The sequence below is a fragment of the Theobroma umbraticum genome, unplaced genomic scaffold (assembly GCF_002168275.2).
Source record: "Theobroma umbraticum cultivar Fairchild unplaced genomic scaffold, ASM216827v3 scaffold_30.0, whole genome shotgun sequence".
In the NCBI taxonomy this organism is placed as follows: domain Eukaryota; kingdom Viridiplantae; phylum Streptophyta; class Magnoliopsida; order Malvales; family Malvaceae; genus Theobroma; species Theobroma umbraticum.
The window spans coordinates 1064750-1089871 of record NW_018397254.1 but is presented as its reverse complement, the minus strand read 5'-3'; the positions used below and the strand labels follow the sequence as shown (position 1 = coordinate 1089871).

Below are 25122 nucleotides of genomic sequence, written 5' to 3'. Positions count from 1 at the left end.
TATTTCTTTATTATTTTACGTAAAATTAAATTTATAAAAATTTAATTAATAATGCATGGTAAGCGGGGTTTAGATGGTATAAAAATAGTATCCGCAAGACTTGGATTCATGGACCGGAATAACCCACAAACAGAAAAGGAACGCCTTCTTTAAAGCTCTCGTTTTCTACTTTTGCTCCTCTTTATTTCACTCTCTCTCTCTCTCTCTCTCGTCTCTCCCCACAAGAAGCCAAAAGCCAACTGTTTCTCCAGATTTTGAGGAAAAACAAAAGGAAAATTCTTTGTTTCTCTCTCTCTCAGAGACAACCCTTTCCTTGTACGGATGAGACATGAAGAAACCTCGGAATGGGCCTTCCATCGTGTACGTGACATGTCGAAGCAACTGCAACAACAGCAGAGGCGAGGAAACCAAGACCAACGGAGACAACAAAGACAGCAGCAACATCTCCTCCAATAATGGAAGGAGTTTCTATGAAGTTTCCTTGTCTGTTATCATCTCTCTTTGGTGCCTTGTTTTCTTGTTCTACTCTAGACTTGGTCTCAGCCATGAAAACGGAGGTAAAACATTTCTTTTCTTTCTTTTCTTTTTCCCCCCTTTCCTACCCCATTTTTTTATGGTTTATTTCCAGCGAACCCTTCGTCCTTAGATTAATATTCAAGATTTGGTTTTGTTATTTAGCCAAGTAATTGTACAGGATTAGGACATTTATCCAAAAAAGAAAGCATTAATTGGAACTAGAAAGACATTTCTCCTGTTACATAGAAGCATCAAAAAAAGTTTAAAATTGTAGCTTGCAATGTGTATTTTTGCTGAATCCCTTTTACCGGTGGCATATTGGGACAGAATGGAGCTAAGTTAGATTCTTGGGCCCCAAAGATTGTGAAATTTTTTATTCCCATAGCATAACTTTATGCATATTTTTATATAACACCCCATAATATTTTCATATATTCTTAGGACCGCTAATTTATGCTTCTGCAATGTTTAGCTTTCTCTTTAGTGAGCTAGCATACGGGTTATTTGCATCCTCTTTTTTTTTTTTCCTTGAAATAGAAATCTTGTGTCCAGAATAAACAATGAAAAGAGCATTATCTACTTGAGTATTACTCTTTAGTTGGTTAATGATGCATTGACTTAAGTGTATCTCCTTCAGGAAATCCACATCCTGAGAACCAAATCTCGTCTTCTTCTATTGTTTGCAATGATAAGCTTTGTGATGATGCATATTCAGGTGTTGCAAATAGAGGTGATAATTGTTCAGATGGAATGCTGCTAGAGCTTAATAAGTCAGTGCACTACAACAGGTCCGCTGCTTATGAGCAGTTTGTGAAGTATGAGTATTCCCTCCGCGAAACAAATAGGCTTGAAGAAGTGATTCTAAGAGATTTGGGTCACATGTCTTTCCTCTGTGATGTACATGAACAACAGGGCCAGAATAGAAGTAAAAAAATGGAACAACCTAATGCTAAAAGTCCTTCCGCTTATCTCAATCTTGATGAGTTCCGGAACATAACAAGGCAAGCAAGAAGTGAGGATCCTCCAGGCAAACTAATTAATATCACTCATCGTCTTGAAACTGATGGTTCAGAGTACAATTATGCCTCTGCAATGAAAGGCGCAAAAGTGGTTGCGCATAACAAGGAAGCAAAAGGAGCGAACAACATATTGGGAAAGGATCATGATAAGTATCTAAGAAATCCTTGTTCTGCAGAAGGAAAGTTTGTTGTGATTGAGCTGGCAGATGAGACTTTGGTTGATGCAGTCAAAATTGCTAATTTTGAACACTATTCTTCAAACTTCAAGGAATTCAAGTTGTCTGGTAGTTTGAATTATCCCACTGAAATATGGTCCCCATTAGGGAAGTTTGTTGCTGCTAATGTAAAGCAAATTCAAACCTTTAAGCTGTCAGAACCAAAATGGCTGAGGTATTTGAAACTGAATCTACTCAGTCATTATGGATCAGAGTTTTACTGCACACTGAGTGCTGTGGAGGTGTATGGTGTTGATGCAATTGAGCGGATGCTTGAAGATCTGTTTGAGCCATCTGATCAACATGTTCTCACAAAATTGGCAGACTCTAATTCAACAGGGCCTTCCGCAAAACCAGATGTCCGTTCCTTTGATGGCAAAAAAAATGATGAGGCTCAAAATGGGGCCCAGACTGCTCTGTTAGGCATAGAAAATGCTGAGGATGTGCAAAAGCTCAATGAAACTGTGACAAAGAATCCTGTGACAACTAGCAGGGTTCCTGATCCTTTAACTGACATTAAACAGCTTCCGGTTGGCCGAATACCCGGTGACACTGTTCTGAAGATCTTGATGCAGAAGGTTAGGTCTCTTGATTTGAATTTATCTGTTTTAGAAGAGTATATCAAAGAATTGAACCGAAGAGAAGGAGATGTTTTACCAGAGATCAATAAGGAGTTATCAAGATTTTCTCTGCTTTTGGAGAAAAGCAGAACAGAAATAAAAGAAATTAAGCATTGGAAAGAGATGACGGTACTGTACCATTCTGTTTAATTTCTTTCTTCTTCTTCTTTATTATCATCATCACCAGCATCATCTTTTTAATGGAGAAAAGAGCTACATAACCACTTGAGTATTTGACATCTTTTTCACCCATACAGGAAAGAGGATTTGCGGAGCTCGAATTATGGAAAGCAGCTGTCTCTTCTAGTGTAGATACATTGTTCAGAGAAAACCGCATGTTAAGGTTAGAAATATCTTTCGTAACAATCAAAGTTTTTGTGTGCCTTTTCATTTTATTTTCAGTAGTTTCCCACAACTTTTTCCATTTGTTATTTATTAAAGTTATCCTTGGTTTATCTTGTATCTTTCTTTAGTCTTTTTGGAACTTTCAACATAAGATTAGATATTTCCTATTTATTTGATCTGTTGCTTCCGCTTATAATCAGAGTAACTAACATGATGGATATGTTGAGTCCCATGTGCCATATGTGATTATAAGTTTTTACCTTTTAGCTCAGACTGCAAAAAGTAATATACCACTAATGTAAGGTTGCCATGATGGACAACTCAGCTAAATCTCACTTGAACGAAGCCTTAATCTGACTACTTCAGCCTCCAGCTGTAGATTATGTTCAGTCATTCTGCTTTTGTTAAAATTTTGCATTATGAATTTTATCTATATTAACATGTATAGGAGGCTAGAAGTGAATGTCACTGCCAAATATATGTACTAAATTTTTGGTTCTTTTCAAAGAAATGCTAACCTGATTCAGTTATTCATATATGCTGATATTAATTCAAAGTTTGAAATGCATGAAGGCTTCATTTCGTACAAATGTAGGTTCATTTACATTCAAGAGCTGAGAAATTCCCTGTTTTGCATTTGCATTCTTTAGAATAGATTCTGGCATTTGGGTGCAAATAGGTATTTCAGGCCCCTTTCTATATAAATTTTGCATGCCACTTTCTTTTCTGACATTCTTCCCTTTCCTTTTGCTTTTTCTCCCCACCTCAACAGATTAGATGTTGAAAAGATTGTACGTGATCAAGCAAGTTTGGAGAGTAAAGAACTTGCTGTATTAGCTGTAAGTCTTTTCTTTGCTTGCATTGCTATTCTCAAGTTAGTTTCAACCAGAGTTGCAACAATTTTAGGAGCCAATCAGCCCGATAAGGTATGCCGGACGAGCAGAGGTTGGGTTTTAATTCTTGTAAGCAGCAGTATGACAATATTCATTACCTTGCTCTCTAGCTAGCCCCCCACCCCCTTCTTTTTCTCTAGGGTGTAGAAAATCAGGTTCTTTTTTGTTTCTTCTTTAACTAGCATTTAGTTTAAACCTCACTGTAAGTATAGCTATGTGAGAGAATCTGGCTCTGTTTTTTTGTCTCTGCTAATGACTTCTTGTTCATAAGTTCATCTTGAAACCAGCAATGTCATATTGAATAGACAGATTATTTTCCAGAGTTGAACGTTTGAGATGGAAAATGGAAAATGATTGCCTGGAAAATCTTAGGATTGGCACCCATTTGTGGAAAAACTTTGGTTTTGATCAGGTTCTTATTTGCCCCTAAATGAATTGGAAAGGAGGAAGAATGAAAAAGAGTAGATAACATAGAGCAATGTGCCCCACAAGGAGAGGGAATATGAATACTATAGGTCTAGACCTAACTGCACTAAAGGAAAGTGAACCATATGGTCCATACTTCAATCTTTCATATCTCAATTTTAGCCATTTAACTGCAAAATAAAAATGGTAATCATTAATAAAATAATCATCTGATATTAAATCTGAAGTGAAAAAAAGTATGGAACTCGAACATGAAAGAAGGTTTTTAATTAAATATATTAAATGCTAACCCCCTTTTTTTTTTATCTTATAAATTTATAATGTCTAAATAAATATATTAGTATTTACCAAATAAACGTTTGAAAAGGAGCAATAAGTAGTTGCAACGGAAAGATGCGGCGATACGACGCCGTGTATGAAAATTCTAGTGGAATTACAAAAGTATCCCTCTATCATGATTTATTTTCTGGTTTGAGTTTCTCCTCCGACTCGGGTACGACTCTTCGCCCTCTCTTCTGCGACAAAATTGAATTTTGGCATAACTTTTATTCCTTTTTTTTTAAAAAAAAAATCAAAAAAAAGGGGAAAAACTATAAGTAAAATCTCCGAATTAAGGAAAAACCAAAAAGAATTTTCTCCATCCTATTTGATTTTCCTTTTCGGAACCAGTGGAGATTTCTAGGGTTTTATTTCATGTACTGCGAAGCTTTAATGTCTTATGAATGGAGATTGCCTATTGCCTCTCCATCGCTCTCCAATCCCATCAGCAGTTGATCATAGCCACAATCATCACTCTCCTTTCCCTCCTCGCCGTCCGATCATTCTTCAAGAGGCCCCACAAATCCAACGCCCTCGGTCCCGCCACGTCGACCGGTAAAAAGGAGCCTGAAGAAGCCACATCCTCGTCCCCCTGCAACTGTTCTTGCTCCTGCAACGGAACTTCCCATTCCGGGGCGTTCCTGAACGGCGGTAGTGCTGGTCCGGCGCAGGAGGGTATGGTGACGGCGGATGTTTCCAAGGTAGCGGCGGAGAGACAGAGCGGGGCGTCGATGATGGAGCAGTTGGTGCCGGAGATTACGACGCACGCGCTCAGTTACTTGGATTATCCGAGCCTTTGCAGGCTTTCTATGACTAATTCGCTGATGAGAAAGGCTGCCAATGATGATAATGCATGGAAAGCGCTTTATCACAAGGTACTCAATTTTCCAATTTTTGTTGCCTTTGATATATATATTGCTGTTTTGCTTGAAATTTTGGTTTCCGCGGATTCTATGTTTAATTTTTGTAGAGTTTGCGATCAAGGGAAATGCACTTAAGTAAGTAGTAAAATTGTTCAAGAAACTAATTATCAAGATAAAATTACTCTCGGAAAAGTCCAACTTTTTTTTTCAAAGACGAAAAATCATCTCCTGGACTTCCTTTGGCTGTATTTGTTTTATGGCGTTTCCAATGAAAGTGTGAAAACTGAAGGAATCCTTTCTTTCATTTATTTTTAGTTTCTAGTTTATCGAGAGCATAGAACCTAAACACACAGAATCAGGCCATGGTTTGTTTATCTTGAACGAAGAGATGTACCTGTTTTGATGTTTGCTACCACTTTCCTTCATGGATTTTTTTTTTGTTTAATTTTCACTGTAAGTTTTGTCACTTGACCAACTGTTATAATGGTCGAAAATGAGGGTGTTGACTTTATGGTGGGAAAAGGGCTTTTGTCTTCTTATCTCACTCCTGTAAAGGAAGAGATTCATGACTTTCGGCAGTTTACATGAATGTTGTATCTTCTATTTTGTTTCCTTGTGGTGTGAATTTGTTTATCACTCATAGGCTTTATGAAATATGCGATCACATTTTTCAACCTTTGGGCCCATTCTTATATGTAAGCGGGTGATTGCAATTTTTTTCGATGACCTTGTTGTTTAGCCGTGTGTGTTCCCATGTTTTCCTTATGAGTTGATTGTTGATATCTTTCTTGGTGGGCTCTATGCATAAATTTTCTGCCTTAAACTTTTGATTTTTAGGATTTTACTTTGGAGCAAGATAGTGTAACACCAGTTAATGGGTGGAAGGCATATTATGCAGCTACAAGAGCCATAATGAATGTTAATGCAGAATTCTTTAGCATCATCAGAGATAGGTCACTTCCAGCAATGAGTCGTTTTTGGCTGAATGCGGATTATGTAAAGTGTGTTCATGCGTCTGGAGAACTCTTTTCAGGGTATGATGCTTTTATTCCTCTATCGGTAAAGGCTGTTTACTTCTTCTTGTTCTTATGATGATGAAAGGTTATAATTTCTGTAATTATTATGATTTTTTTATTAGGCTTCCGCTCTGGAATTCGGATTTTAGGCCTTATAATGTTTGTGGTGCCATTCCAATTCTCTTATTGTTGATTGAACATCTTGCTGTAGATTTTTTCCACATTAAGGCTGGGTTAAGTTGCATGTGCATGCTTACCTGCCTATATATAGATGTAACACAGCACAGATGATCAAATGTGGGTCGAATGAGGGCCTGCTCTTTTCATGCTTTCTATTTAAGATGTTTCTAGAAAATTATGTGATGATTCCAGGAATATTTGAAGATAGAGAAGAGCTTTCAGTTGGAAGATGATTATAAGTTGTTTATATGATCACATTTTAAATGGCTGATTCCTTTGTTGGTTCCAACATTGGAATGCTTTTGCAAGTATTTCCCTGTTAGCACATAGTGATTTCCTCGCAATAGCAGTGCTTTTGTCATAACATATTAGTGCAATTCAACCATGAGGTGTGCGAACAAGAGATGTTACTTTGGGATAGGTGTTTTAGAAGCAACTACATACAAATAGAGTTTATTGAAAAAAAAGAAAGACATTGTAATTTGTAAAAACTGAATTATGTTTGTATTTCCTAACATGTAAAGTCAAGTTGTAGAAATGAAGGATGTATTACCTATCATGATGGAGGACGAAAAGCTTGAATAAAAAAGATTTATTTCAAGATATTTTGAGCAGTAACTTCCTTTTTCTTTTAGGTTATCCTTTTTGTTAGAAGCTTGTCCAGCATGAGATTAGGAGGTTTTCTGATGAAAAATATTCAATTCTCAACCTACCCTAATCAAAATCTTGACCTTCTTGATGTTTTCGGGAGTAGGTTGAGATTAGCTAATTAGCATGTTAGTAATAACCATCATCTAACCATTCGGCTTGATTAGGGTTTGGTCTATACATCACTTGTTTGTTTTCTATATTGTATTAATGCTGAGTCATTGTTCTTTTCCCCTGCAGGTATAATGCTGTAATACAAAGTTGGCAGCTTGCTTTTAATTGGGAGCAGGGGGTTGATTTTCAGGTTATAGATGTTCGAGCCCGGGTACTGACAGACATGGCCTGGGTTACCATGAAAACCTATGTGGACATGGATAATGGGGCATTTAACATGACTAACGTCTTTGAGTTCCATAATGGACGGTGGTACCTAGTGCATCATCACAGCTCAGTGATGCTCGCGGATGGGGACGTGGAACAACAGATTGTTCATGGATAACAGAAGATGAAGAGTTAAATACAAATTGATAATTTTTAGTACTAGCTTCGAAACATAGTACTAGTGTTTGTTAGCAAAAGCAAGTTGCTTGAAATTTCTCTGGAATTTCTTTCAAAGATACTTCTTTTCCGGCTTTGCCACCTCATTTTTGGGTATTTTGTGGTAAATAGGTGCCCTTTTACGATTCAGTCTTTTGTATTATTTCTTTGCTTCCTAATTATCATAATTTTGGATGTATATATATCAACAATTCTTCACACGGATGTATACATGTGTGAATTGAAGTGGATTCACAGAAGTTGCATGACGTGCTGGATCCAAAAGTGGCTTGAGGGGTAAAACTAATGGGATATGGTATTGGAGTCAGTGACTTAAATTTAATTATCACTGGTAGCGCTGGGTGCTGAATAAACTCATAAACCTATCTTCTTAACTAAGATTTGGTAAAGTTTCCAAAGCTATCACTATAGGTTCCATGGTCTAGTGGTCAGGACATTGGACTCTGAATCCAGTAACCCGAGTTCAAATCTCGGTGGAACCTTTCTCTTTTTTATATTTTTATTTTAGTCATTCCCCTGCGCCTTGTCTCGTTCTGGGCCTTAAATTTTGCTTTCAGTGCTGCTTTCTCTGGTCTCTTATCCATTTCCTTGTGAACGCACAGCAATTCAACTAGAGGGAATGGCAATGGCCCTTCTCTCAGCACCACCATTATCTCATCAAACCTCATTCTTCCAACGCCCTTACTGTCCCTCTTTTAGCTCCTTAACTTTCTTCAAGTATCCATCTAAGCCTACCATCCCTCTGTCCACTACTTCTTCTTCTTCAACTTCTACTGCTGAAGATGAACCTTCTGCTTCTCCTGATATTATTCCTGTCCAATCAGAACCTGTCACCGTTGCAGTTGACCAGCCTCCTTTCAGGTACCATGCCATGTTCTTTTAACTTGGAGATCATTGCCAGTTACCTTAATTATTGAGTCTATTATAAGGTAAAATGAAAGTTTTAACTAATAAAATTTTGATGCTTACTGCTCAACTTTCATTGGGCTAATTGTGTTGGAAGGCGCTTTTCTTCTAAGTATCTTGTATCAGTCAACTAATTTGCTATTAATTGATGGCTTAAGCAGTGAAAATAGAACCATCTTTGTTGTCAGTACAGCACAATTTAATATTAAATATTGCTCCAAAAGGGTCTCTGAAACTATTGAAGGGTCATTATGGCCTTGTAGCTGGCTTTCAGATTAAGGATTGAAAGCCATCGCAGCGCTGTTGCTTTAAGATTTTGTTTCACGGTGCTAATTTGAGCTTATATTTTATTCTCATTCACGTGATGGAAAAATGAAAACCCCTTGTCTACAGTATTTGAACTCTAGACCATCCATTTCGATGGACACTCCGCAACCATTTTAAGGCATTACATAGTTTATGAAGTTTACAGGGGCTTAGAAAAAACCTGTTCATTTTGTTTTTGTTTTGCACATTGTGATTAGGTGTGTTTGTATCCATCTGATATGAATCAAATGCTGTGCTCTAGCGTCTATAGAAATAATTTTTATCTGTTTGTATTTCCTCTTGGCATTTTATCTAATAGGATGGTTGACAAGTTCACAGGGGTTGCAAGGCCTGTGGGAGAGAGGAAATGGAGAGAGGATGCAATGGTGAGGGAAGGATTCAAGGAGGGATTGCAACAGTCCCAGGGTTTGGTTGGTGGCCTATAAAGGCTTACCGGCCTTGTCCTGGATTTGTGGCATCTGGTGGTAGGTATAGGCGACGTGGTCAAAGCATGGATGAGGTTGCCTCTGGAAGAATTGGGAGAGCTAGTCCTGTAGGGACTAATGATGAGGCTGAGTCAAGGTAAGTACATTTCCTAGTTTGTAGTATTTGATAAGATTGTCTACATTGAATCCTTCAAGGATATTATAGGAAGCATTCCAAGACTCCACTCTGTATTTTTGGACTGTGAGATGGCATCCTCCAGCCATAGAACCAGCCCATTGAATGAAATTTATATCTGAAAGGAAAGGGCATCCTTCCAATTTTCTGCATATGCTTCATATGCAATTGTATGCATTGTCCAACCATCTTAACCTACCAAACCTCCAAAGAAAACCAGTTGATTTGAGTATGTTGATGCTTCTGAATTCTGATATTCCCCCTCAAAGAAATCAACATCTTTAATTACCAGCCGATATTTCTGGTACATATATCTAGTAGTATTTTCGAACTCATTCGATTAATCTGTACTCACAATATATTTAGATAAGGTTAAATGAAAAAAAATGAATCCAATCCAATGTTTTTTGTCATTGCTGCTTTCTTGTATTTTCTTTTTTGCTCTTTGAAGGCTATTCCGGTTATATGATGTAAATTGAATCCTTGCAGCAAGAAAAAGCAAGGTCCAAGGAAGTTCAAGAGATAACCAATGCATAGAATGAGATGTACCAGCAATTGCAGCATAGCTCGATTCAGAAAAAGCCAGACCTGGTGCAGCCATTAGTCATGGGTTTGTTTAACGACCATACACATGCCATTTTTCCATTTTTTTGGCTTTGATATTAGGGAACATGGAAAAGCTGTTACTTGTAATTGCCTACATATCTTTGCTGCCTGTCCACTCTCTACCTTCCCAGTTGATCTGCGAATGGAGAGCGAGCAAACTCCTGAAATTGACCAACAGACCAATTATATAATTTTGTCAAAGCATAAACTGGCCTCAACTGGTAGCATCGCTATTTATTCTTTTCAAAGCATAATGATATGGGAATCTTTAACTACAAATCTACAAAGGTTTTCCTAAGCTAACAGTTTGCCCTTGATCATCAATGAAACAATCCCCAACATCAATAAATACACAAATTCCAGCCGGGTGGTCAGGAAAACAGAAGAAAGAAGAACCAAAAAAGGACATAAATAAACTTGGGCTTGAGCAACGCCCAGGGTTCCATGGTCTAGTGGTCAGGACATTGGACTCTGAATCCAGTAACCCGAGTTCAAATCTCGGTGGAACCTCTTCTTTTATTTTTCTCGGAATTAAAAAAGGGAAAGAAGAAACAAGCGACAAACCCTCCAGCTTCTTATTTGTTTTCCCAAATCAGATAAAATCATAAAACCCAACGTCTTCGATCGTTCATCTCTCTCCCCAAAAACCCACAATCAATTGGAAAAAAAAAGAAATAAATGGACGCAGAAACAAGAGGGAAGATAAAGCAAACGGTGAGAGGAATCCTGGAAGAAGCTAACATGGACGAAATGACAGAGTACAAGATTCGACAAATGGCTTCACAGATACTGGAACTTAACCTCTCCGAGTCCAAGTACAAGGCTTACGTCAGACATGTCGTCAATTCTTTCCTCGAAGAACAAAAGGCCAAACAAGAAGAAGCAGAAGCTGCAGCGAATGATGATAATACTAATAAGAACAACAAGGAGTTTGATGATGATGGTGATGTCATTGTTTGCAGGGTTTGTTTGTTTCTTTCTCTTTCTCTCTTAATGGGTTTTAAGGAAAATTTTGATTTTTGAGATTTTCTTTTTATTGGGTTTTTTTTTTTTATTTCAGCTGTCTGAGAGGAGAAGGGTGATGATTCAAGATTTCAGAGGGAAATCTTTGGTTTCCATAAGGGAGTTTTATAAAAAGGATGGCAAAGAACTTCCTTCAGCTAAAGGTAAATGCTTTGCTTAGCTTTAATTTCAGTAGTTTCAGTTTAATTATATATCTTGCTTTTGAACTTATTTTTCTGAGCAAGTTATGCCGCTGAAGCTAAGCTACTGTTTATTATAATGTGTTGAACTTGCAAGTGGCATAAGAAACAACTTAAACTGGCACTAATTTTCTCGATTGCCGCTATTTTGGTCTACCAGACCAACAAATCTATGATGCTTAAGAACTTTATATTGATAACTAATTTGAAATTTCGTTGCACAATCTGCCCAATAGGTCAACTTTCCAGCATGTTTACCAAGCATATAATTACTTATATTGTTTCCCTTAGTTCTTCATATTATTGCAATGTGCTGATATTTTGGTGCTTTCCGTAATCAAACCTATACTAACCATCGAGAATCCAGAGTCTTTATAATGGAAACTGATATGTGCCAACCTTGTGATATTGCTGTGAGTTTTTACTAACTTTCGCATACTGTTGCAAATGTTGTCATGTATCATGATTCTTGATCTATGCCCTGTTTTCACCTTTTTTGTTCGCTCTGTGCCATTCAGGAAAGTGTGATTACTGATTTGTAGCTAACGTGTATTGTAGTGACTTAGATTGCATAATCCAGCTTGTGGATGCTTCCATTCATGTGCAGTGAATTCGATTTCAAAGTGCAGGAGAAAATAATTTCTGTATCTCTTTGAAAGCGTTTTGCTTGTGCACTGTTATAACTGCTGAGGAATTATACAGGAAAATTGTATCAAATTCACCTGCTGTCTTGCTTCTATCATGTTACAGAGTTGGTGTCTTGGTTTCTTTTGCTCAGGGTATGAATAAACCAAAGAAAGGCCTTCATTTGTGCCCTTTGAAATGTCTGTGCAAAGGGTGGGGCATAAGGCAGAAAGAGAAGCATGGACTTAATGTGTATTTTTTGAAATAGTATTATTATTATTGTCTTCTTATTCTTTGGCCATTTTTACTAAATTTATGTGAATACTCTGCCTTATGTCGTTTTTTCAGTTTCCTAGGCTATGTTACCTCTGTGAGCTGCATTTTTGGATGTGTGGATCTAATTGTCAGTTTTCTAGTCTGTTGTTGCTTGGGTGGATTTTGCTGAGAGAGGAAGATGAGTTATACACTAGCTGTATCCATCTAGGGTGTCAATAGTTTATAAAAAATAGAAATGTAATTGTTTGGTTCGTAAGCCTTATGCCAGCTGATGCAGATATCAAAGGCAAATATTGTATCTTAATGTTCTCGAAACAAAGTCTCTCTGCACTGTGCATGATTGTTGGATGTTCTAGTTAAAATGTCTCAATGTATTCTTCACGATTGAACTTGCTTCACAGTTCTAAAATTTACTTGTGCTGTTGAGGTGAAAGAATTTCATTTTAATACTTGTTTTAAATTCTGACGCTGTGTAAACAGGAATAAGTTTGACAGAGGAACAGTGGTCAGCCTTGAAGAAGAATATACCAAACATTGAGAAAGCTGTTAGGAAGATGGAGTCTCATACCATGTGAGAGTGTCATCTGGTGACTGACTTTGAAGTTCTTGAAATGTGTAAGTTTGAACATGAAGTTAACCTCAGTATCTTTGGCGGCTATGCCAGCACTGCCATTTATAGAAGACTATACTACTGTTTGGATTCTGTGATGTTTTTGAATCTCATTTCGAATGCAGGGCAGATAGCCCCGTTGGAAATGATCCACATCCCTGAATCGAAATGTATGTGAATACTTTGGCAACAAAGCGTGTACTTATTCATATAACTTTGCTATACCTTTTAATCTAAGAGATTATTATTCTATACATTAGTGTAAGAGTTTTTAAATTTTACAAGCTGAATCAAGAAATGGGTATTTCCATTTAATAAATTATTTATACTTTACGAGGACACTTGTTGATCATCTACTTTGCCAAGAATTCTAAAAACTCCAACACTTCCCTGATCTGAATGCACATCGGGTTTAAGTTATGTATTGACTTCCCTGGGAGCAGAGGGAACCACCAGGCTGACTGCCGAAGCTGCTCGTTGTTTGCCAAGATGAGAGAACGTATTACATGTACAATCTTATATAAGCGAGGATGAGTGCCGTGTTTTATTATTATTATTATTACTATAGTTAAATAAAAAAAAATGAATCCAATGTTAAACAAGGACCCTCCAAATTTTTGGCCTTGACTGAACCTGCGCTTGAGTAGTTTATTTCTGAGTTTTTATGCAGTCATCTTACACTTCCGAGCAGGTTGTTGGCATTCACCAAGTTAATTAGAGGACTACTAAGAAACAATCCTATGTATCAAGAATGCGCGAGACAATGACGGTGATATCATCTTTCTTTCCACCGATATGCCTCTGTCCAGCCATCATAGAAGCTTGCATATATGGAGTGACAGCTTCTCTATCCAAGGAAATGTAGTAGGCCTGTTGAGCCACGGGCCAGGCAACCTCCTCTGGATCTAAACCTTGTTCAATCCCCGTAGCTGCAGCCTCTAATATCAAACTTTCAGACAAGTTGTCGAATAGTCCATCAGTTCCAGCTATAATAACATCTCCTGGTTCTACTGCAAGCTTGATTACCTGCTTGGGAGGAATAATTACACCCAGATTGTGAACTTGATATAATCTGATGATATAGACAAATTGCATACTTCAGAGTGACCAACAATTTACATTACCTGTGCCTGCCACGGTTTATCGGAATTTGCAGAATTTCCCAGCTGATATGGATAATTGAAAGAGTGTTGCTGAATTGGTGATTTGTATACGGCTGCACCCTGTCTGATCAGCATAAACCCGCTGTCTCCCATATTAACAGCATGCAACATCTATTACAAGGGAAAAAGAAAGATGAAAAGAGATTCATTAGTTTGAAAGCTTAGAAGAGAGCTAAATAACCAATTAACGTGATATCTGCAAATAGTAATAAATAGAACACACATTGTCCTCCTGGAGGGTTATGATGCAAACTGTTGATGATCCTTCAGCTTTGGTCTTTCCGAAAGCCTCATTCAAAACCTCCATCAGATCAATCTGCCTGTCGGGCTGTGTCAGGATAGCAAGAAGAGAATTATTCATGAGCTCCCTGGCATATAATCCAGCATCAACACCATGGCTGCTCCAACCACCCACGCCATCTGCCAGTCCAATTGTCTGCTTCTCTTCACAGATGAAATGGCTGTCATCACCCTGCGGCCTTGAATCTCTATCTTTGGCTATATAAAACGATCCAGACAGCATCATCAGGTTTCTCTTTTGAACACCAACCCTAAAACCCAAAAAGGATGAAGCCAGGAAAACTGTGAGTACATAATTCAGCTCCTTTTCCCCCAATCAATATTGAACACAGAAAATCCCGGTGGGGCAAAATTTCTTGTTTGACTGATGGGCCTACCCTTTTTTGTCCCTTTGGATTATTTTACAAACTAAACAGGCTTCAAAGCTTAAACTATAAGCTAGCTAAGCTTGTCAAGTTTTATTCTCTTGACACGTTCAGCTTTGTTCCAAACTTTGTCAAACCACATTGTGTATAACCCCTGAAATCAATCCTTAGATGAAGGAATGTCCGAGACCCATGAACTTTTTTCCCAAGAATTTAACTATTTAAACATAAATATTAACATGTAAAGGGAGAGAGATCAAAAGATGACCAAGTCCATACCTATCAGCCATGGTATCTTCAGAATTTGATTGTTGAAATCATCGAAGCAATGTGGGTTGTCTATCAAAAGCTCAATTGAAGAGAAGAATAATCGAAGTAAAAGAAACCTAATTATAAATAGTAAAGTAATTGCTAGTACTTCCCAAGAAAGATTTCCCTTTTGTGTTCCCCCCTGGCCAAGGCTTTGTTAAGAAAGTGCCTTAGGGAACTTGGGAACATAATTACTTAATTAGTATGTGAGTTAGCTTTTCTGATTCCGAATTGATGAAGGAATCGCCTTATCTAAGCTAGAGACTCCTAGTATAGATAGGGTTAATCGTCTGCGGCAGGTGAATGAATAGAAGCCCCTTTAGCTAATTAATTAATAACTAATCAAGATCAACAATCATAATTTCATAATTTATCTAACTACCAATTAGATTAATGTATCATTAACATTATTAACACGTCCGTGAGAAGGATAAGGGAAATATCGTTTTTTTTTTTTCTAAGAAAGAGAAAAGTATGCTTGGGCTAAAAGTATGCATGTAATGCGTACACTATGCCCCGACTCTTTTTTTTTTTTCCTAAGTTATAAAAGAAATAAGTAGACATAATAATTAAAATAAAAAATTAAATTATTTAAAAAATAAATAAATCTTTTTTATTATGTTTAATTAATTTTTTATATTTTTATTTTAAATTAAATAAGTTTTTATCTAAAAGTGGATATATCATAATAATCTTTTAACTAAATTTTGTTATTTGTCAAAATATCACATGTCTTTTTATATTATGTAATATATTAACATGTTATAATTAGTGATAAAATAGTTATATAGTATTTTTCAATCTTCACAATAGTACCACATCAATATCACATAGATATGAAATAATAAGTAACATTTAATTAATGACAATTAGTCAAAATCATAAAAAATTTATTTAATTTAAAATAAAAATACAGATAATAGAAGAATAATGATTTATTTAAATTTTTTTAAATAATTAAAAGGATTTTTTTAAGTATTATGTCAAATAAATATATTAGTACTAAAAAAAGAAAGAAACACTATAAATTGATCTACATTTAGCTTAATTCTTTCATATTTGTTTATCATTTGTGTTATTGAGTAAAAATTGAACTATGTTATGCAAAATCAAATCAATAACCCAAGGTTTTAACTCTTTGAATATTTTGAGTTCAGAACAAACTAATTTCGACTGATTAAAGGGCTTTGGCACACTTCACACTGGGCTTTAGAATTTTAACCAATTATAACATTATATGTACACGATGCTTAAGCATTCTTACATAAGATAAAAGAAAAAAAAAAGCTACATTAAATGTTTTTTTCTAGCAGACTAGCATGACCTAGTCGATTACAAAAGCAGAAATCTGGCTATGCCACTTTGTTATCAATGGGAACCTTGAGCACGTTTGACAAGGATGGCTTCCATCCCATCACCCAAGAACTCTTGCTCCGCTTTGGGGTGAGAGTAGCTGAGCTTGCTGCAGCCATTCTCATTTTCTCAATCAAGGCCTCCGTGTTCACTTGTTCCGACAAAATATCCTCCAGTTGCTGACTGCTGATCACCAATTTCACCTTCCAAACCCCATTCTTCTGCGATGGAAGCACTTCCAGAGCCGACCCACTAGACAAATTCTCAACAAAATCTGCTGATGACATCTTCGGTGGCTCAATCCGATTCATCCAATCCACTTCCAGTTTCTTCACAGCTTCTTTGTTAACCTGTTTACTGACCCCAGTGTCACCAGGCTTCTGCACCTTCTCCATGGGGAGAAGATAGTAAAATCCCCCGTTAACCAGGCACTCGTCTTCGGGCAATGGTAATGAGGCTTGACCTCTTCTGCAAACAGCATACCCTGGAAAACTGTTGGCAATCTCCCGGGCTAGTTTAGGGCCCTTGATGTCAATGATTTCACCGGCATCTGTTAAGACCCGGATGGAATTGCTGCACCCCCCAGTGACCCCTTTGAGAGAACAATTCCCCATTGACAGAATTTCCTTAAGCACTTCACATTCACCCAACAGTTACAGGTAGCAACTTGTATTTAAAACCTGGAATCTTGGCAAAAACTAGTGGAAACAAAATGGGGAGGCGAGAGAAGGTGTCAGAAGAGACAATTTAAGTGCTGTTGTTTTCAAAAATTTGATCGGCGCCATGTGATACTAGACCGTTGGCAGGATTATTTAAGGGAATTTGAGTTTTGTACAACTTGGAAAGGGCAGAAAATGGAAGAATAGGTTAAACAAATAGTAGGTAAACGACATTTCAGAAGCAGATGAGTTCGAATTAAAGGTCTAGGGGGTTTGCATTTCACAGTTTGCAGGATTCCTCTCTAATGTTGGAGGCACCTAAAGTTCACTTTAGGGGCAAGTGTTTTTGGTGTCTTCCTTGCAATTGTATTGCCTCAGGTAACAAGGGACAAAAATTACCACAATATTTTAAGTGTTTTCTTCATGTTGCGTATCGGTTGGTTCATGCATTTCAGCAAAGCAAAAGAGAGTATTTATCAGCATACAGTTATTGCATAGACAATTGCTGTAAACAAAGCCCGTGTGCAAGAAGTTAGCTCCATGCCTTCTATCAAGTCAAATTCAATGTACCCAAAAGAGAAAATATGTCTAATTATATTCTGAAATATCAAAAAACGAATCATCTCGTGAATGTACATATGTCAAAATATGTTAGGCTTTTACAAATATATATATATATATATAAAGGGAGCTTATCCAAATCTTTCAAACGTTAAATGCTTTATCTTGATTTAAAATTTTGTGAGTTACCATATTAAAAATATAATTTTAATTACTATAAATTCAAAACTATCAAATCTTTATGAAGAAAAATGCCTAAAGTTAGGTAAATTACCATTTTCAACAAATATTAAAAGATCAAAACTCTTTAAATTATTATAAATCTAAAACTATTTAAAAATGTATATATATAAGTGTAAATATGTTTTCCCTATCTTTCTGAGTTGAAAATTTTAAATAGTTTCTATCTTGTAAAAGAGTTTTTTACACTTGTAGTGATTGTCTTTTATTTATAATTTAAAATTATTGATTCATTTTATCTGTTCGAAATACATTAGATTAGAAAATTAATGAGATTTTGTTTATGTTTCAATAATTCAATGCTTTTTGAGTTATAGTTTTCAAATTATTTATATTAAAAATTAATAAGCTTCGATGTCTTCCAAGCTAGTAGTACAAGGCAAATGCACTTTGAATGACCCCAACATCCCTCGAGAAGTGACACCCCAACCCCTCTTCTTTAAATCGACTCAATGGGCTTAGTCGGCTCAAAACTTTGGGCCCATGTTACGGGATTATCTTATGCTGACGTGGAGAGCGGTGTAAAATTTTTATGCTTGATAATGCCTCCTAGACAGAAATCCGCCATCCCCATGCCATTGGCAAAGCCATTTTCAAAGATATCATTGAGCTGACGTGTCTGTCCTTCATAGGTCCACATGGCTTCATGTGACACCACTCGGTCATCACAAGGCTTAGAGCAACAATCCCATCAATTTCAAAATAAGAAATAACGTCCAAAGATAAAAGCCGTCATCGATACCACACAAATTCCCTCCTTCCAGGTGCCGCTTTCCCTCCATAAAAATACCTGCAAATCCCCTCTCTCAACAAAATATCACCCAGAAACGCAAACCAACCCAATTTCCAAAATTCTCTCAAAGATGGGCTGCTCCGCCTCCAAACGCAGCAAAGCCACCGTGGACATCTACAGTCCGCCACCAACAAGCTTTGCTGTCTTCGATATCAACGCCATAGATGAACCATGGGTTAAGGTGGAGCAAGCCCAGCAAGACAATCAGGAGAAGAAGCCAACGCACGTGCCGGCTGTGATTCTTGAGAAGCTCCACACTTTCGAAACTGATGCTCCTCACTCCTGGGACGAGGTTAGCAAAGCCCTGGAAGATCTCAAGCCTACCCTTAACAACAATAACAAGAAACTCCCAGCTCCCACGTCGCTTCCAAAACCAGCAAAACAAGTTAACAAGCAACAGCCACGTAAGAGCTTAACTTTCCATACCCTAGAAGAGTTGGACGCTAAGCTGTCTCCAAAACCTGCTGCAAACGAGTTAAGAAAAACCGAGTCCATGAGAAAGGAGACGGGAACCAAAGCCAAAACCACTGAGTTAAACAACCTGGAGCCTTCAAAACATGCTGCAAACAAGTTAAGAAAAACCGAGTCAATGAGAAAGGCGACGGGAACCAAAACCACCGAGGTAAACAACCCGAAGCCGCAAGTTCCAGACTCAACAGGGTTCAAGTCAGTAAAAGAGAACATATTCATATTAAGGGACAGACAAGAGAGGGAAAAAGAGGGAAGGATGGCGAATTACGATAAATTAATGAGCAAACGGGACCCATTGAGCGAGTTCCCAGAGATGTGCCCACCAGGCGGTGCCGACTCGGTGGTCATCTACACAACGTCGTTGAGAGGGGTTCGACGCACGTTCGAGGATTGCACGAAGGTCCGAGAGATATTCGAAATCCAGCGCGTGGTGTTCGACGAGAGAGACGTGTCGCTGCATGGGGAGTTCCTGAACGAGTTAAGGAGCCTACTAGGGAAAGAGGCGAGCGTGCCGAGGGTGTTCGTCAAGGGAAGATACGTGGGGGGAGTGGAGGAAGTGAGCGAGTTGAACGAGTCGGCGAAACTGGGGAAGATACTGAGCAAGGCACGTGTGGAGAAAGGGGTGGGGAGGCAAGCTTGTGGAGGGTGCGGGGGAGCGAGGTTCGTGCCGTGTATGGAGTGTGGAGGAAGCTGTAAAGTGGTGGTGAGTGACGATAAGAGAGAGAGGTGCGGCAAGTGTAATGAAAACGGGTTGGTTCACTGTCCAGCTTGTCTTTAGCGGTTCCCATTTGTGGCAAATGAATGAAAGTTAGTTGTCGTTTTTAATAACTTTGTGTTAATAGTTTGTGGATTATGTGAGAAGCCCTTAAGAATTGAAAGACAAGTGGGAAAAGGACAGGAAGGAATTTCAATTGTTTAGCTTTTGTATGTAATATATAGTGATGAATAGTTTTGAGGTTACGATGTGTGGTCATAATTTTTCTTTTTTTTAATGGAAGGTGCAGTATATGTCTTAAGGATTGATAGTTGTGAGTTTGGCCTAACTGTATGAAAGAGCTTAAGGGTAGAAATGAATAGAAATGATAAAAAAAAAAATTACATGAAGGGCCCAACCGGGTTCGAACCGGTGACCTCTTAATCTGCAGTCAAATGCTCCACCACTGGGCCATGGACCCTTAAATGGGCAGATGTAGGACCTTTTATCTACCAGACAGGACTATAACATGAAATTTTTTTAATGAAAAAAATTGTAACATTCTTTGAATTATATACTAATCAATGAATCAAATATTTTAATATATAATATAAATTTTTTAAAGTATTTAGTAGTATAGTAAGAAAATATCATAATAAATAATGAAACATAAAATTAAGATATGAAAAATAGATTTTTAACAAAAAAAAAGTGCCTCTGCTCTCTTGTTCGAGTATGATAAATTAAGAGATATATCAATAACATGAGAAAGTGAAGTTTAAAATTGCAAAATTATAATTTGATAAAACATATATATGTATGTCATCCTAATATATTTTAAAATAACAGTTGTTTTTAATAAAAGTGAAACAGAAGTTTCCAAATTTTATAAAAAAAGAATTTATATTTAATCTGATGTCACATCTTTAGAAAGTGTATTAAAAATATGTGAACCTTTAAAAAAATAAATATGTATAATTTTATTATTTAATTAGAAAAAATAAGTAATTTTTTATTTTTATTCTCTCTATCTCTTTTACCTGATTCCCCAAATTAAAAAAAAAAACACTTATAACAAAAAAAAAAAGAAAAAGAACTACCTAGTTTTAACAGAACCTCAATTGCTAGAGCATCCAACGACGTCCATAGAGCTTCGCTTCTGACCCACTCCACATGAAATAATCAAAACATTGAACAACAGAAAGTCTGTTCAGAAAGGCCGACTTTAGGATTGTCAACATCACTGTTCTCTCCAACGATCAATTTGGCATAGAAGTGTTACCGCCCTCAATTGACGGGGTCATCTGCTAGTTGCAGTAGGTAAAATTTTTGTTGAGAAAGATAGGCCAGCTTCCAGGCCTTTGGTATTTTTCCGAGTTCTGCCTTCTATTCTACTGATGGCCTAACCACCCCCTTAGATTATAAGTATTTTATCCTATTGGGCGGTGAGACAAGTTTTTTTATTGGTGTCCGTAAATTCTAAACAATCCCCATTCCTCCTCCACTCACCTGCTTAGCGTCTTTGACTGCACAAAAAGCTGTACAGAAAGCTACTCACTTTCGTGGGCCAACAGTAAGTGGAGCATGCTCAGACCAAATCATGTGAACAAGCTGTACACAAAATTCAATCTTCATGTACTTTTATTCCATGGAGGTTTTGACATCAAGCTTAGTAATCCTGTACCTGCCAGTGGCATTTATTAGCTTGTTATTTTAGACAAACCAGTCTCATGACTCCGGGATTAATCTTCTTGTGTATACGGCTATTATCCGCCAGACGCTCGCGCATTCAAGCTTAAAGTCATTCAAATCATATCATTCATTCCCGACTTCTTATGCCAGATGAGAACTTAGGAACGATACTACTCGCTGCCCAAACAGGCAAATGGGGTAAAGAAAATATAATTCATGGCACCAGACTGCAAACAGAACTCAAATTATATATGTCACCACAAATAAAGTTTATGTTTATCATTAGTTTTAGGTATTATTTATGCATATGGCAAACCGAATAACAGAAACAAAAGGGCAACAACAGGTTCGCAGCAGCCTGTGAACAAAAAGTTATACATCTCACAGACTGTATATCCATGCATGCAAATCAACCTCCCTATCCATAGTCTTAAAATCCCAATTCCCAATATACTATATATCTATTTCTCTAGTTATTCTTCAACTCTTCTCTTCCATCATCCTGTGTATTTGTATCTGTATGCGTTTATACAAAGCTGCTCAAAGCATTTTGTTCAGAAAATATATCCAAGAGGGAGAGTGCCTGCAAAATTTAATTAACAGGAGAATGATCAGAATACAAGGCCGAGTAGTCTAAGATTGGAACATTTCTTGGTTATCATCATGACATGTTTGTCGTGTTATATTCTACCTCTGGAACGTTCAGCTCAAGGCGGAACTTTGGACCATCATAGTGGTGGAGAATTGGCCTGAAGGAGTCCTCTTCAAGTGGCTCACAGATTTTCCTTGTTATAACCTGAACCTGCAGAGGAACAAAAAGCAAATTCATTGACCAATTGCTCTAAAGCATTAGTCTTGCATTTTTCTTTTTATTTTTTGCTTGTAAAGACACTGAAAACTTCTTATTGCTTGCATATAACTAACAAACAACTCTTTTGCAAATACCTGAGCAGGGAATCGTGATTCGCCAGGGCATTTCTTGTCCTCCCAGGCTGTTGGGTCAATGTTTGTGCATCCAAAACTTGCAGCCTAAAAGAGGATCATTAAAACGTTATTAGAAGCGTAATCCAGTGTTAAGCAAAGTTAAGAAACAGTGACAGGCTAACCACTGACCAGACCTCAACCCCTTCTAACGGAGCTATATAAAGCTACGAGCCACCCTAGACCCTAAAGTGATAGTTGCATAGCAACCGTCCTGTGAAATTAACGTGTGCTATGGTAAAATTCAATAATGGTAGAAGTCCGTAATTGTCCTTAAACGCCTAAAATGAAGTCATGCTTAGCGTGACCTTACCCAATCCAGGATTTAGTACCAAGCATGACCAAAAAAAAATTTAAATAGAAAATTATCAAGCAGTTAACAAGGGAAATAGGAGAAAATAGAAGTACAAACCTCAAATACTCCATGGAGTTGGTGGGTGGAGTAGTTGTAGAGGAAAAGAGGCAGCCCTGGAGTTATCGCCCGGACTGAATCTCGGTAACGTGGAGGCAAACCTACAGTTAACGAATAGGAACAATTAAGGAATATAAATCAACATAAATAGCATATTAGATTTTTCCATAAACAATTACTTAACCCAATTGAGAATTGTTTGATTAATTTCATTGATCTACTTTCAACTATAAAGCAGAGAATTTTTCTTTAAAAAAAAATTACCACCATTAATGTAAAGGAAGAGAGAGAACACCAAAGACATACCAAAGAGCTGTCTCCTGAGATTCTCCTGCATGGTATCGTTGTTGCAAACAAAGATGTAGCCTCCAACAGTCTCATTCCTAGGCAAAGCCTCAGATGGTGGCAGTGTCTTGAACCTCTTGTCAGCAGCGCTCTTCCCCTCCTTATTATCACCGATATTGTTGTTATTATTGTCGCTGTTATTGTTATTGTTCTTCTTGTTATTGTTCTTCTTCCCAATTTTGCTTCCATGATCATCCTCTCCTTTATTCTTGTTCCCCTTCAAGTTAAGATTGAAATTATTGTTATTTCCCGGTTTTGAATAAATCCCTTTGTTGAACCCTCCGTTGATTCCAACATTCTTCTGAGACCCCATCGGACCAATTGGACCGAACCCGATGTTGTTGCTACTGGCTCCAATTTTCCATCCATCATTGTTGAAGGAATTGAAATCAGAGACCTTCGGCTTCAAGTTGTTAACAGAATTCACTTCACCACCGACTCTGATATCAAAATTCCTCCTTTCATCAGGCCTCTTTGAAACATAACTGTTGCTCCATATCGAATCGTTGAGTGAAAGGTTAGCCAAGTTCGAATTTTGGAGCCTAAGTTGATCACTGAATTGCCAAAACGATTGCTGGTTGTTCTCCATCCTCAACTTCAATTCCCTTTCCAAACCTTAGAATAAAAAAAAAAAAACAGAAACTGGAATCTGGGTATTAAAGATGAGTTAATTTTCACTATCTGGCTCGTAAAAATATAGAGAGCTCAATCAATATATGTAAAGAGTGGTACAGGAATCTAAGATTGTTTAGAACAGGGAAGGCAAAAACAGACGAAGTGAAAAGCAAAAGAAAATGTTTTTGATGAGAGAGAGGAAGTAGGTGAAGAGTGGGGGGAGTGTTAAATAAGGGAGATTATATTAAGGGGAATGAGAAATTTCGTGGAAACTGAGCTGGGCAGACCAAGGGGGAAGATTAAAGATTGCGTGTGAACTTGTCAAAGTTGAAAGCAAAGTTACAGAGGACAGAGAAACAGACTACTAAATTTCTTAAATTTATCTCTGTTTTTTAATTTTTTCCAATAGGATGACAAAATTTCTTCTTAATCTTTTTGCCTTTGTCAAAACTGTTGAGTTCAGAGTTGAGCGAACAAGAATGATGACGGCAAAAAAAAAAACGCGGTTTGACGTGGCAGGAGAGGAGAGGACGGACTGTGGAGGGGAAAAAATGCGTTCTAGAAGGTCTTCTTGGGGGTTCTTTCGTGGTGGCCCTTTTTTTTTTAGCGTTCACATTTGATTTGAGATTTGTCTTTGCTTCGGTGTTAAGGCTTGAAAAAGGCGTTTTTTCATTTGACAGACAGACGCGTTGATTTTTTTAAATTGGGTTAACTCACACGTGTGTCCACAGTACCTACACGTGAGATAGGTTTGTGGGCCTGCCTATTCGGAGATAAATTGATTTCCAACTTTGCATTTATCATAAAGATTTTTTTTTTCTTTTCTTTTTCTCACATTCAAGCATCCTATGCTTTACCGACAGCCAAGTACTTATTTTGGTAGTACTAGGAAAGTGCTAGGGCTAGTTAGAAGAAGGGTTAGTTCAAGAATGATGGATTAATTGACTATCAATAAAAAATGTGTTTGATTTTATACTTACGAATAAAGTTTTTTTTTTTTTTGATAGACACATTTTTAGATTAAAAATATAAATTCATAATAAATAATATAAAAAATTTAATCAATTCTTCATTAATACAAGACTCTTTATGTAAAATATCAAAATTACAATAATTTTTGAATCAACGTTAATCTTGTTTTTTTACTAACACATCACATATCTCACATTCATAAAAGATGAAATTGACTCTTCATCTATGCTAATATATTAAGTTAGTCTCTGTTGAGTTAAGAGACCAAAATTGGCTAATTAGAGTGGAAATTACACAAGCAAGTAAAGGATAAAAAAACTAAGGATATTTCGAATTTTCGCTGTTTAATATTTGAAAGAGTGTAGAGTTTTTATTTATAAAAGAGATTAGGATAAGAGTTTTATCTCAAGTCGGTTTTGGGGGCCCAAC

General features: G+C 37.1%; 8 protein-coding genes and 3 non-coding genes across 12 annotated transcripts; 7 read left to right on the top strand and 4 right to left on the bottom strand.

The window, feature by feature from the left end:
- Nucleotides 1-130: 130 nt before the first annotated feature.
- On the top strand, nt 131-3943 carry LOC110414309 (Galactose-binding protein). Of its 2 annotated transcripts, none has more exons than XM_021425438.1 (4): nt 131-557; nt 1232-2499; nt 2628-2713; nt 3488-3943. In XM_021425438.1, the coding sequence occupies exons 1-4, from the start codon at nt 329-331 to the stop codon at nt 3720-3722; spliced, it is 1818 nt and encodes a 605-aa protein (XP_021281113.1). In that variant the 5' UTR covers nt 131-328; the 3' UTR covers nt 3723-3943. The 2 variants fall into 2 exon arrangements, with proteins under 2 accessions (XP_021281113.1, XP_021281103.1); XM_021425428.1 differs by having other exon boundaries at nt 1154-2499.
- A 137-nt stretch (nt 3944-4080) lies between these two features.
- Nucleotides 4081-7703, top strand: LOC110414322 (F-box protein SKIP8-like). Its single transcript, XM_021425448.2, has 3 exons — nt 4081-5227; nt 6053-6249; nt 7300-7703. The coding sequence occupies exons 1-3, from the start codon at nt 4757-4759 to the stop codon at nt 7556-7558; spliced, it is 927 nt and encodes a 308-aa protein (XP_021281123.1). The 5' UTR covers nt 4081-4756; the 3' UTR covers nt 7559-7703.
- Nucleotides 7704-8027: 324 nt separating this feature from the next.
- On the top strand, nt 8028-8099 carry TRNAQ-CUG (transfer RNA glutamine (anticodon CUG)). Its single transcript has one exon. It is a non-coding gene; the product is annotated as a tRNA-Gln (tRNA).
- A 60-nt stretch (nt 8100-8159) lies between these two features.
- Nucleotides 8160-10338, top strand: LOC110426946 (uncharacterized). Its single transcript, XM_021442293.2, has 3 exons — nt 8160-8478; nt 9169-9411; nt 9940-10338. Exons 1-3 carry the CDS (start codon nt 8237-8239, stop codon nt 9974-9976), a joined length of 522 nt encoding a protein of 173 aa, XP_021297968.1. The 5' UTR covers nt 8160-8236; the 3' UTR covers nt 9977-10338.
- A 156-nt stretch (nt 10339-10494) lies between these two features.
- On the top strand, nt 10495-10566 carry TRNAQ-CUG (transfer RNA glutamine (anticodon CUG)). Its single transcript has one exon. It is a non-coding gene; the product is annotated as a tRNA-Gln (tRNA).
- Nucleotides 10563-13027, top strand: LOC110426954 (RNA polymerase II transcriptional coactivator KELP). Its single transcript, XM_021442303.1, has 3 exons — nt 10563-11019; nt 11117-11222; nt 12639-13027. The coding sequence occupies exons 1-3, from the start codon at nt 10735-10737 to the stop codon at nt 12731-12733; spliced, it is 486 nt and encodes a 161-aa protein (XP_021297978.1). The 5' UTR covers nt 10563-10734; the 3' UTR covers nt 12734-13027.
- Nucleotides 13028-13299: 272 nt separating this feature from the next.
- On the bottom strand, nt 13300-15005 carry LOC110421807 (putative protein phosphatase 2C 55). Its single transcript, XM_021435484.2, has 4 exons — nt 14876-15005; nt 14155-14482; nt 13893-14042; nt 13300-13794 (listed from the first exon to the last, which is right to left on the bottom strand). The coding sequence occupies exons 1-4, from the start codon at nt 14884-14886 to the stop codon at nt 13507-13509; spliced, it is 777 nt and encodes a 258-aa protein (XP_021291159.1). The 5' UTR covers nt 14887-15005; the 3' UTR covers nt 13300-13506.
- A 1095-nt stretch (nt 15006-16100) lies between these two features.
- On the bottom strand, nt 16101-17244 carry LOC110423042 (uncharacterized). The gene has a single exon (XM_021437145.2). The coding sequence runs from the start codon at nt 16870-16872 to the stop codon at nt 16258-16260; it is 615 nt and encodes a 204-aa protein (XP_021292820.1). The 5' UTR covers nt 16873-17244; the 3' UTR covers nt 16101-16257.
- An 898-nt stretch (nt 17245-18142) lies between these two features.
- LOC110409071 (Glutaredoxin family protein) lies at nt 18143-20003 on the top strand. The gene has a single exon (XM_021418305.2). It carries the CDS (start codon nt 18582-18584, stop codon nt 19758-19760), a length of 1179 nt encoding a protein of 392 aa, XP_021273980.1. The 5' UTR covers nt 18143-18581; the 3' UTR covers nt 19761-20003.
- An 82-nt stretch (nt 20004-20085) lies between these two features.
- TRNAC-GCA (transfer RNA cysteine (anticodon GCA)) lies at nt 20086-20157 on the bottom strand. The gene has a single exon. It is a non-coding gene; the product is annotated as a tRNA-Cys (tRNA).
- Nucleotides 20158-21596: 1439 nt separating this feature from the next.
- LOC110409080 (DCD (Development and Cell Death) domain protein) lies at nt 21597-23971 on the bottom strand. The gene is made up of 5 exons (XM_021418317.2): nt 23068-23971; nt 22762-22862; nt 22314-22397; nt 22060-22170; nt 21597-21951 (listed from the first exon to the last, which is right to left on the bottom strand). Exons 1-5 carry the CDS (start codon nt 23693-23695, stop codon nt 21895-21897), a joined length of 981 nt encoding a protein of 326 aa, XP_021273992.1. The 5' UTR covers nt 23696-23971; the 3' UTR covers nt 21597-21894.
- Nucleotides 23972-25122: the final 1151 nt, after the last annotated feature.

Coding starts and splice junctions, on each gene's coding strand:
- LOC110414309 (XM_021425428.1), top strand. CDS start 329: ATGAAGAAACCTCGGAATGGGCCTTCCATCGTGTACGTGACATGTCGA. Junction 558..1,153: donor TCTCAGCCATGAAAACGGAG/GTAAAACATTTC, acceptor TATCTCCTTCAG/GAAATCCACATCCTGAGAAC. Junction 2,714..3,487: donor AGAGAAAACCGCATGTTAAG/GTTAGAAATATC, acceptor CCACCTCAACAG/ATTAGATGTTGAAAAGATTG.
- LOC110414322 (XM_021425448.2), top strand. CDS start 4,757: ATGGAGATTGCCTATTGCCTCTCCATCGCTCTCCAATCCCATCAGCAG. Junction 5,228..6,052: donor GGAAAGCGCTTTATCACAAG/GTACTCAATTTT, acceptor TTTGATTTTTAG/GATTTTACTTTGGAGCAAGA. Junction 6,250..7,299: donor TCTGGAGAACTCTTTTCAGG/GTATGATGCTTT, acceptor TTTCCCCTGCAG/GTATAATGCTGTAATACAAA.
- LOC110426946 (XM_021442293.2), top strand. CDS start 8,237: ATGGCAATGGCCCTTCTCTCAGCACCACCATTATCTCATCAAACCTCA. Junction 8,479..9,168: donor GTTGACCAGCCTCCTTTCAG/GTACCATGCCAT, acceptor ACAAGTTCACAG/GGGTTGCAAGGCCTGTGGGA. Junction 9,412..9,939: donor AATGATGAGGCTGAGTCAAG/GTAAGTACATTT, acceptor GAATCCTTGCAG/CAAGAAAAAGCAAGGTCCAA.
- LOC110426954 (XM_021442303.1), top strand. CDS start 10,735: ATGGACGCAGAAACAAGAGGGAAGATAAAGCAAACGGTGAGAGGAATC. Junction 11,020..11,116: donor GTGATGTCATTGTTTGCAGG/GTTTGTTTGTTT, acceptor TTTTTATTTCAG/CTGTCTGAGAGGAGAAGGGT. Junction 11,223..12,638: donor AGAACTTCCTTCAGCTAAAG/GTAAATGCTTTG, acceptor CTGTGTAAACAG/GAATAAGTTTGACAGAGGAA.
- LOC110421807 (XM_021435484.2), bottom strand. Junction 14,043..14,154: donor TAACCCTCCAGGAGGACAAT/GTGTGTTCTATT, acceptor CCCTTGTAATAG/ATGTTGCATGCTGTTAATAT. Junction 13,795..13,892: donor ATAAACCGTGGCAGGCACAG/GTAATGTAAATT, acceptor CCTCCCAAGCAG/GTAATCAAGCTTGCAGTAGA.
- LOC110423042 (XM_021437145.2), bottom strand. CDS start 16,872: ATGGGGAATTGTTCTCTCAAAGGGGTCACTGGGGGGTGCAGCAATTCC.
- LOC110409071 (XM_021418305.2), top strand. CDS start 18,582: ATGGGCTGCTCCGCCTCCAAACGCAGCAAAGCCACCGTGGACATCTAC.
- LOC110409080 (XM_021418317.2), bottom strand. CDS start 23,695: ATGGAGAACAACCAGCAATCGTTTTGGCAATTCAGTGATCAACTTAGG. Junction 22,171..22,313: donor AATCACGATTCCCTGCTCAG/GTATTTGCAAAA, acceptor GTTCCTCTGCAG/GTTCAGGTTATAACAAGGAA. Junction 21,952..22,059: donor TTGAGCTGAACGTTCCAGAG/GTAGAATATAAC, acceptor TAAATTTTGCAG/GCACTCTCCCTCTTGGATAT.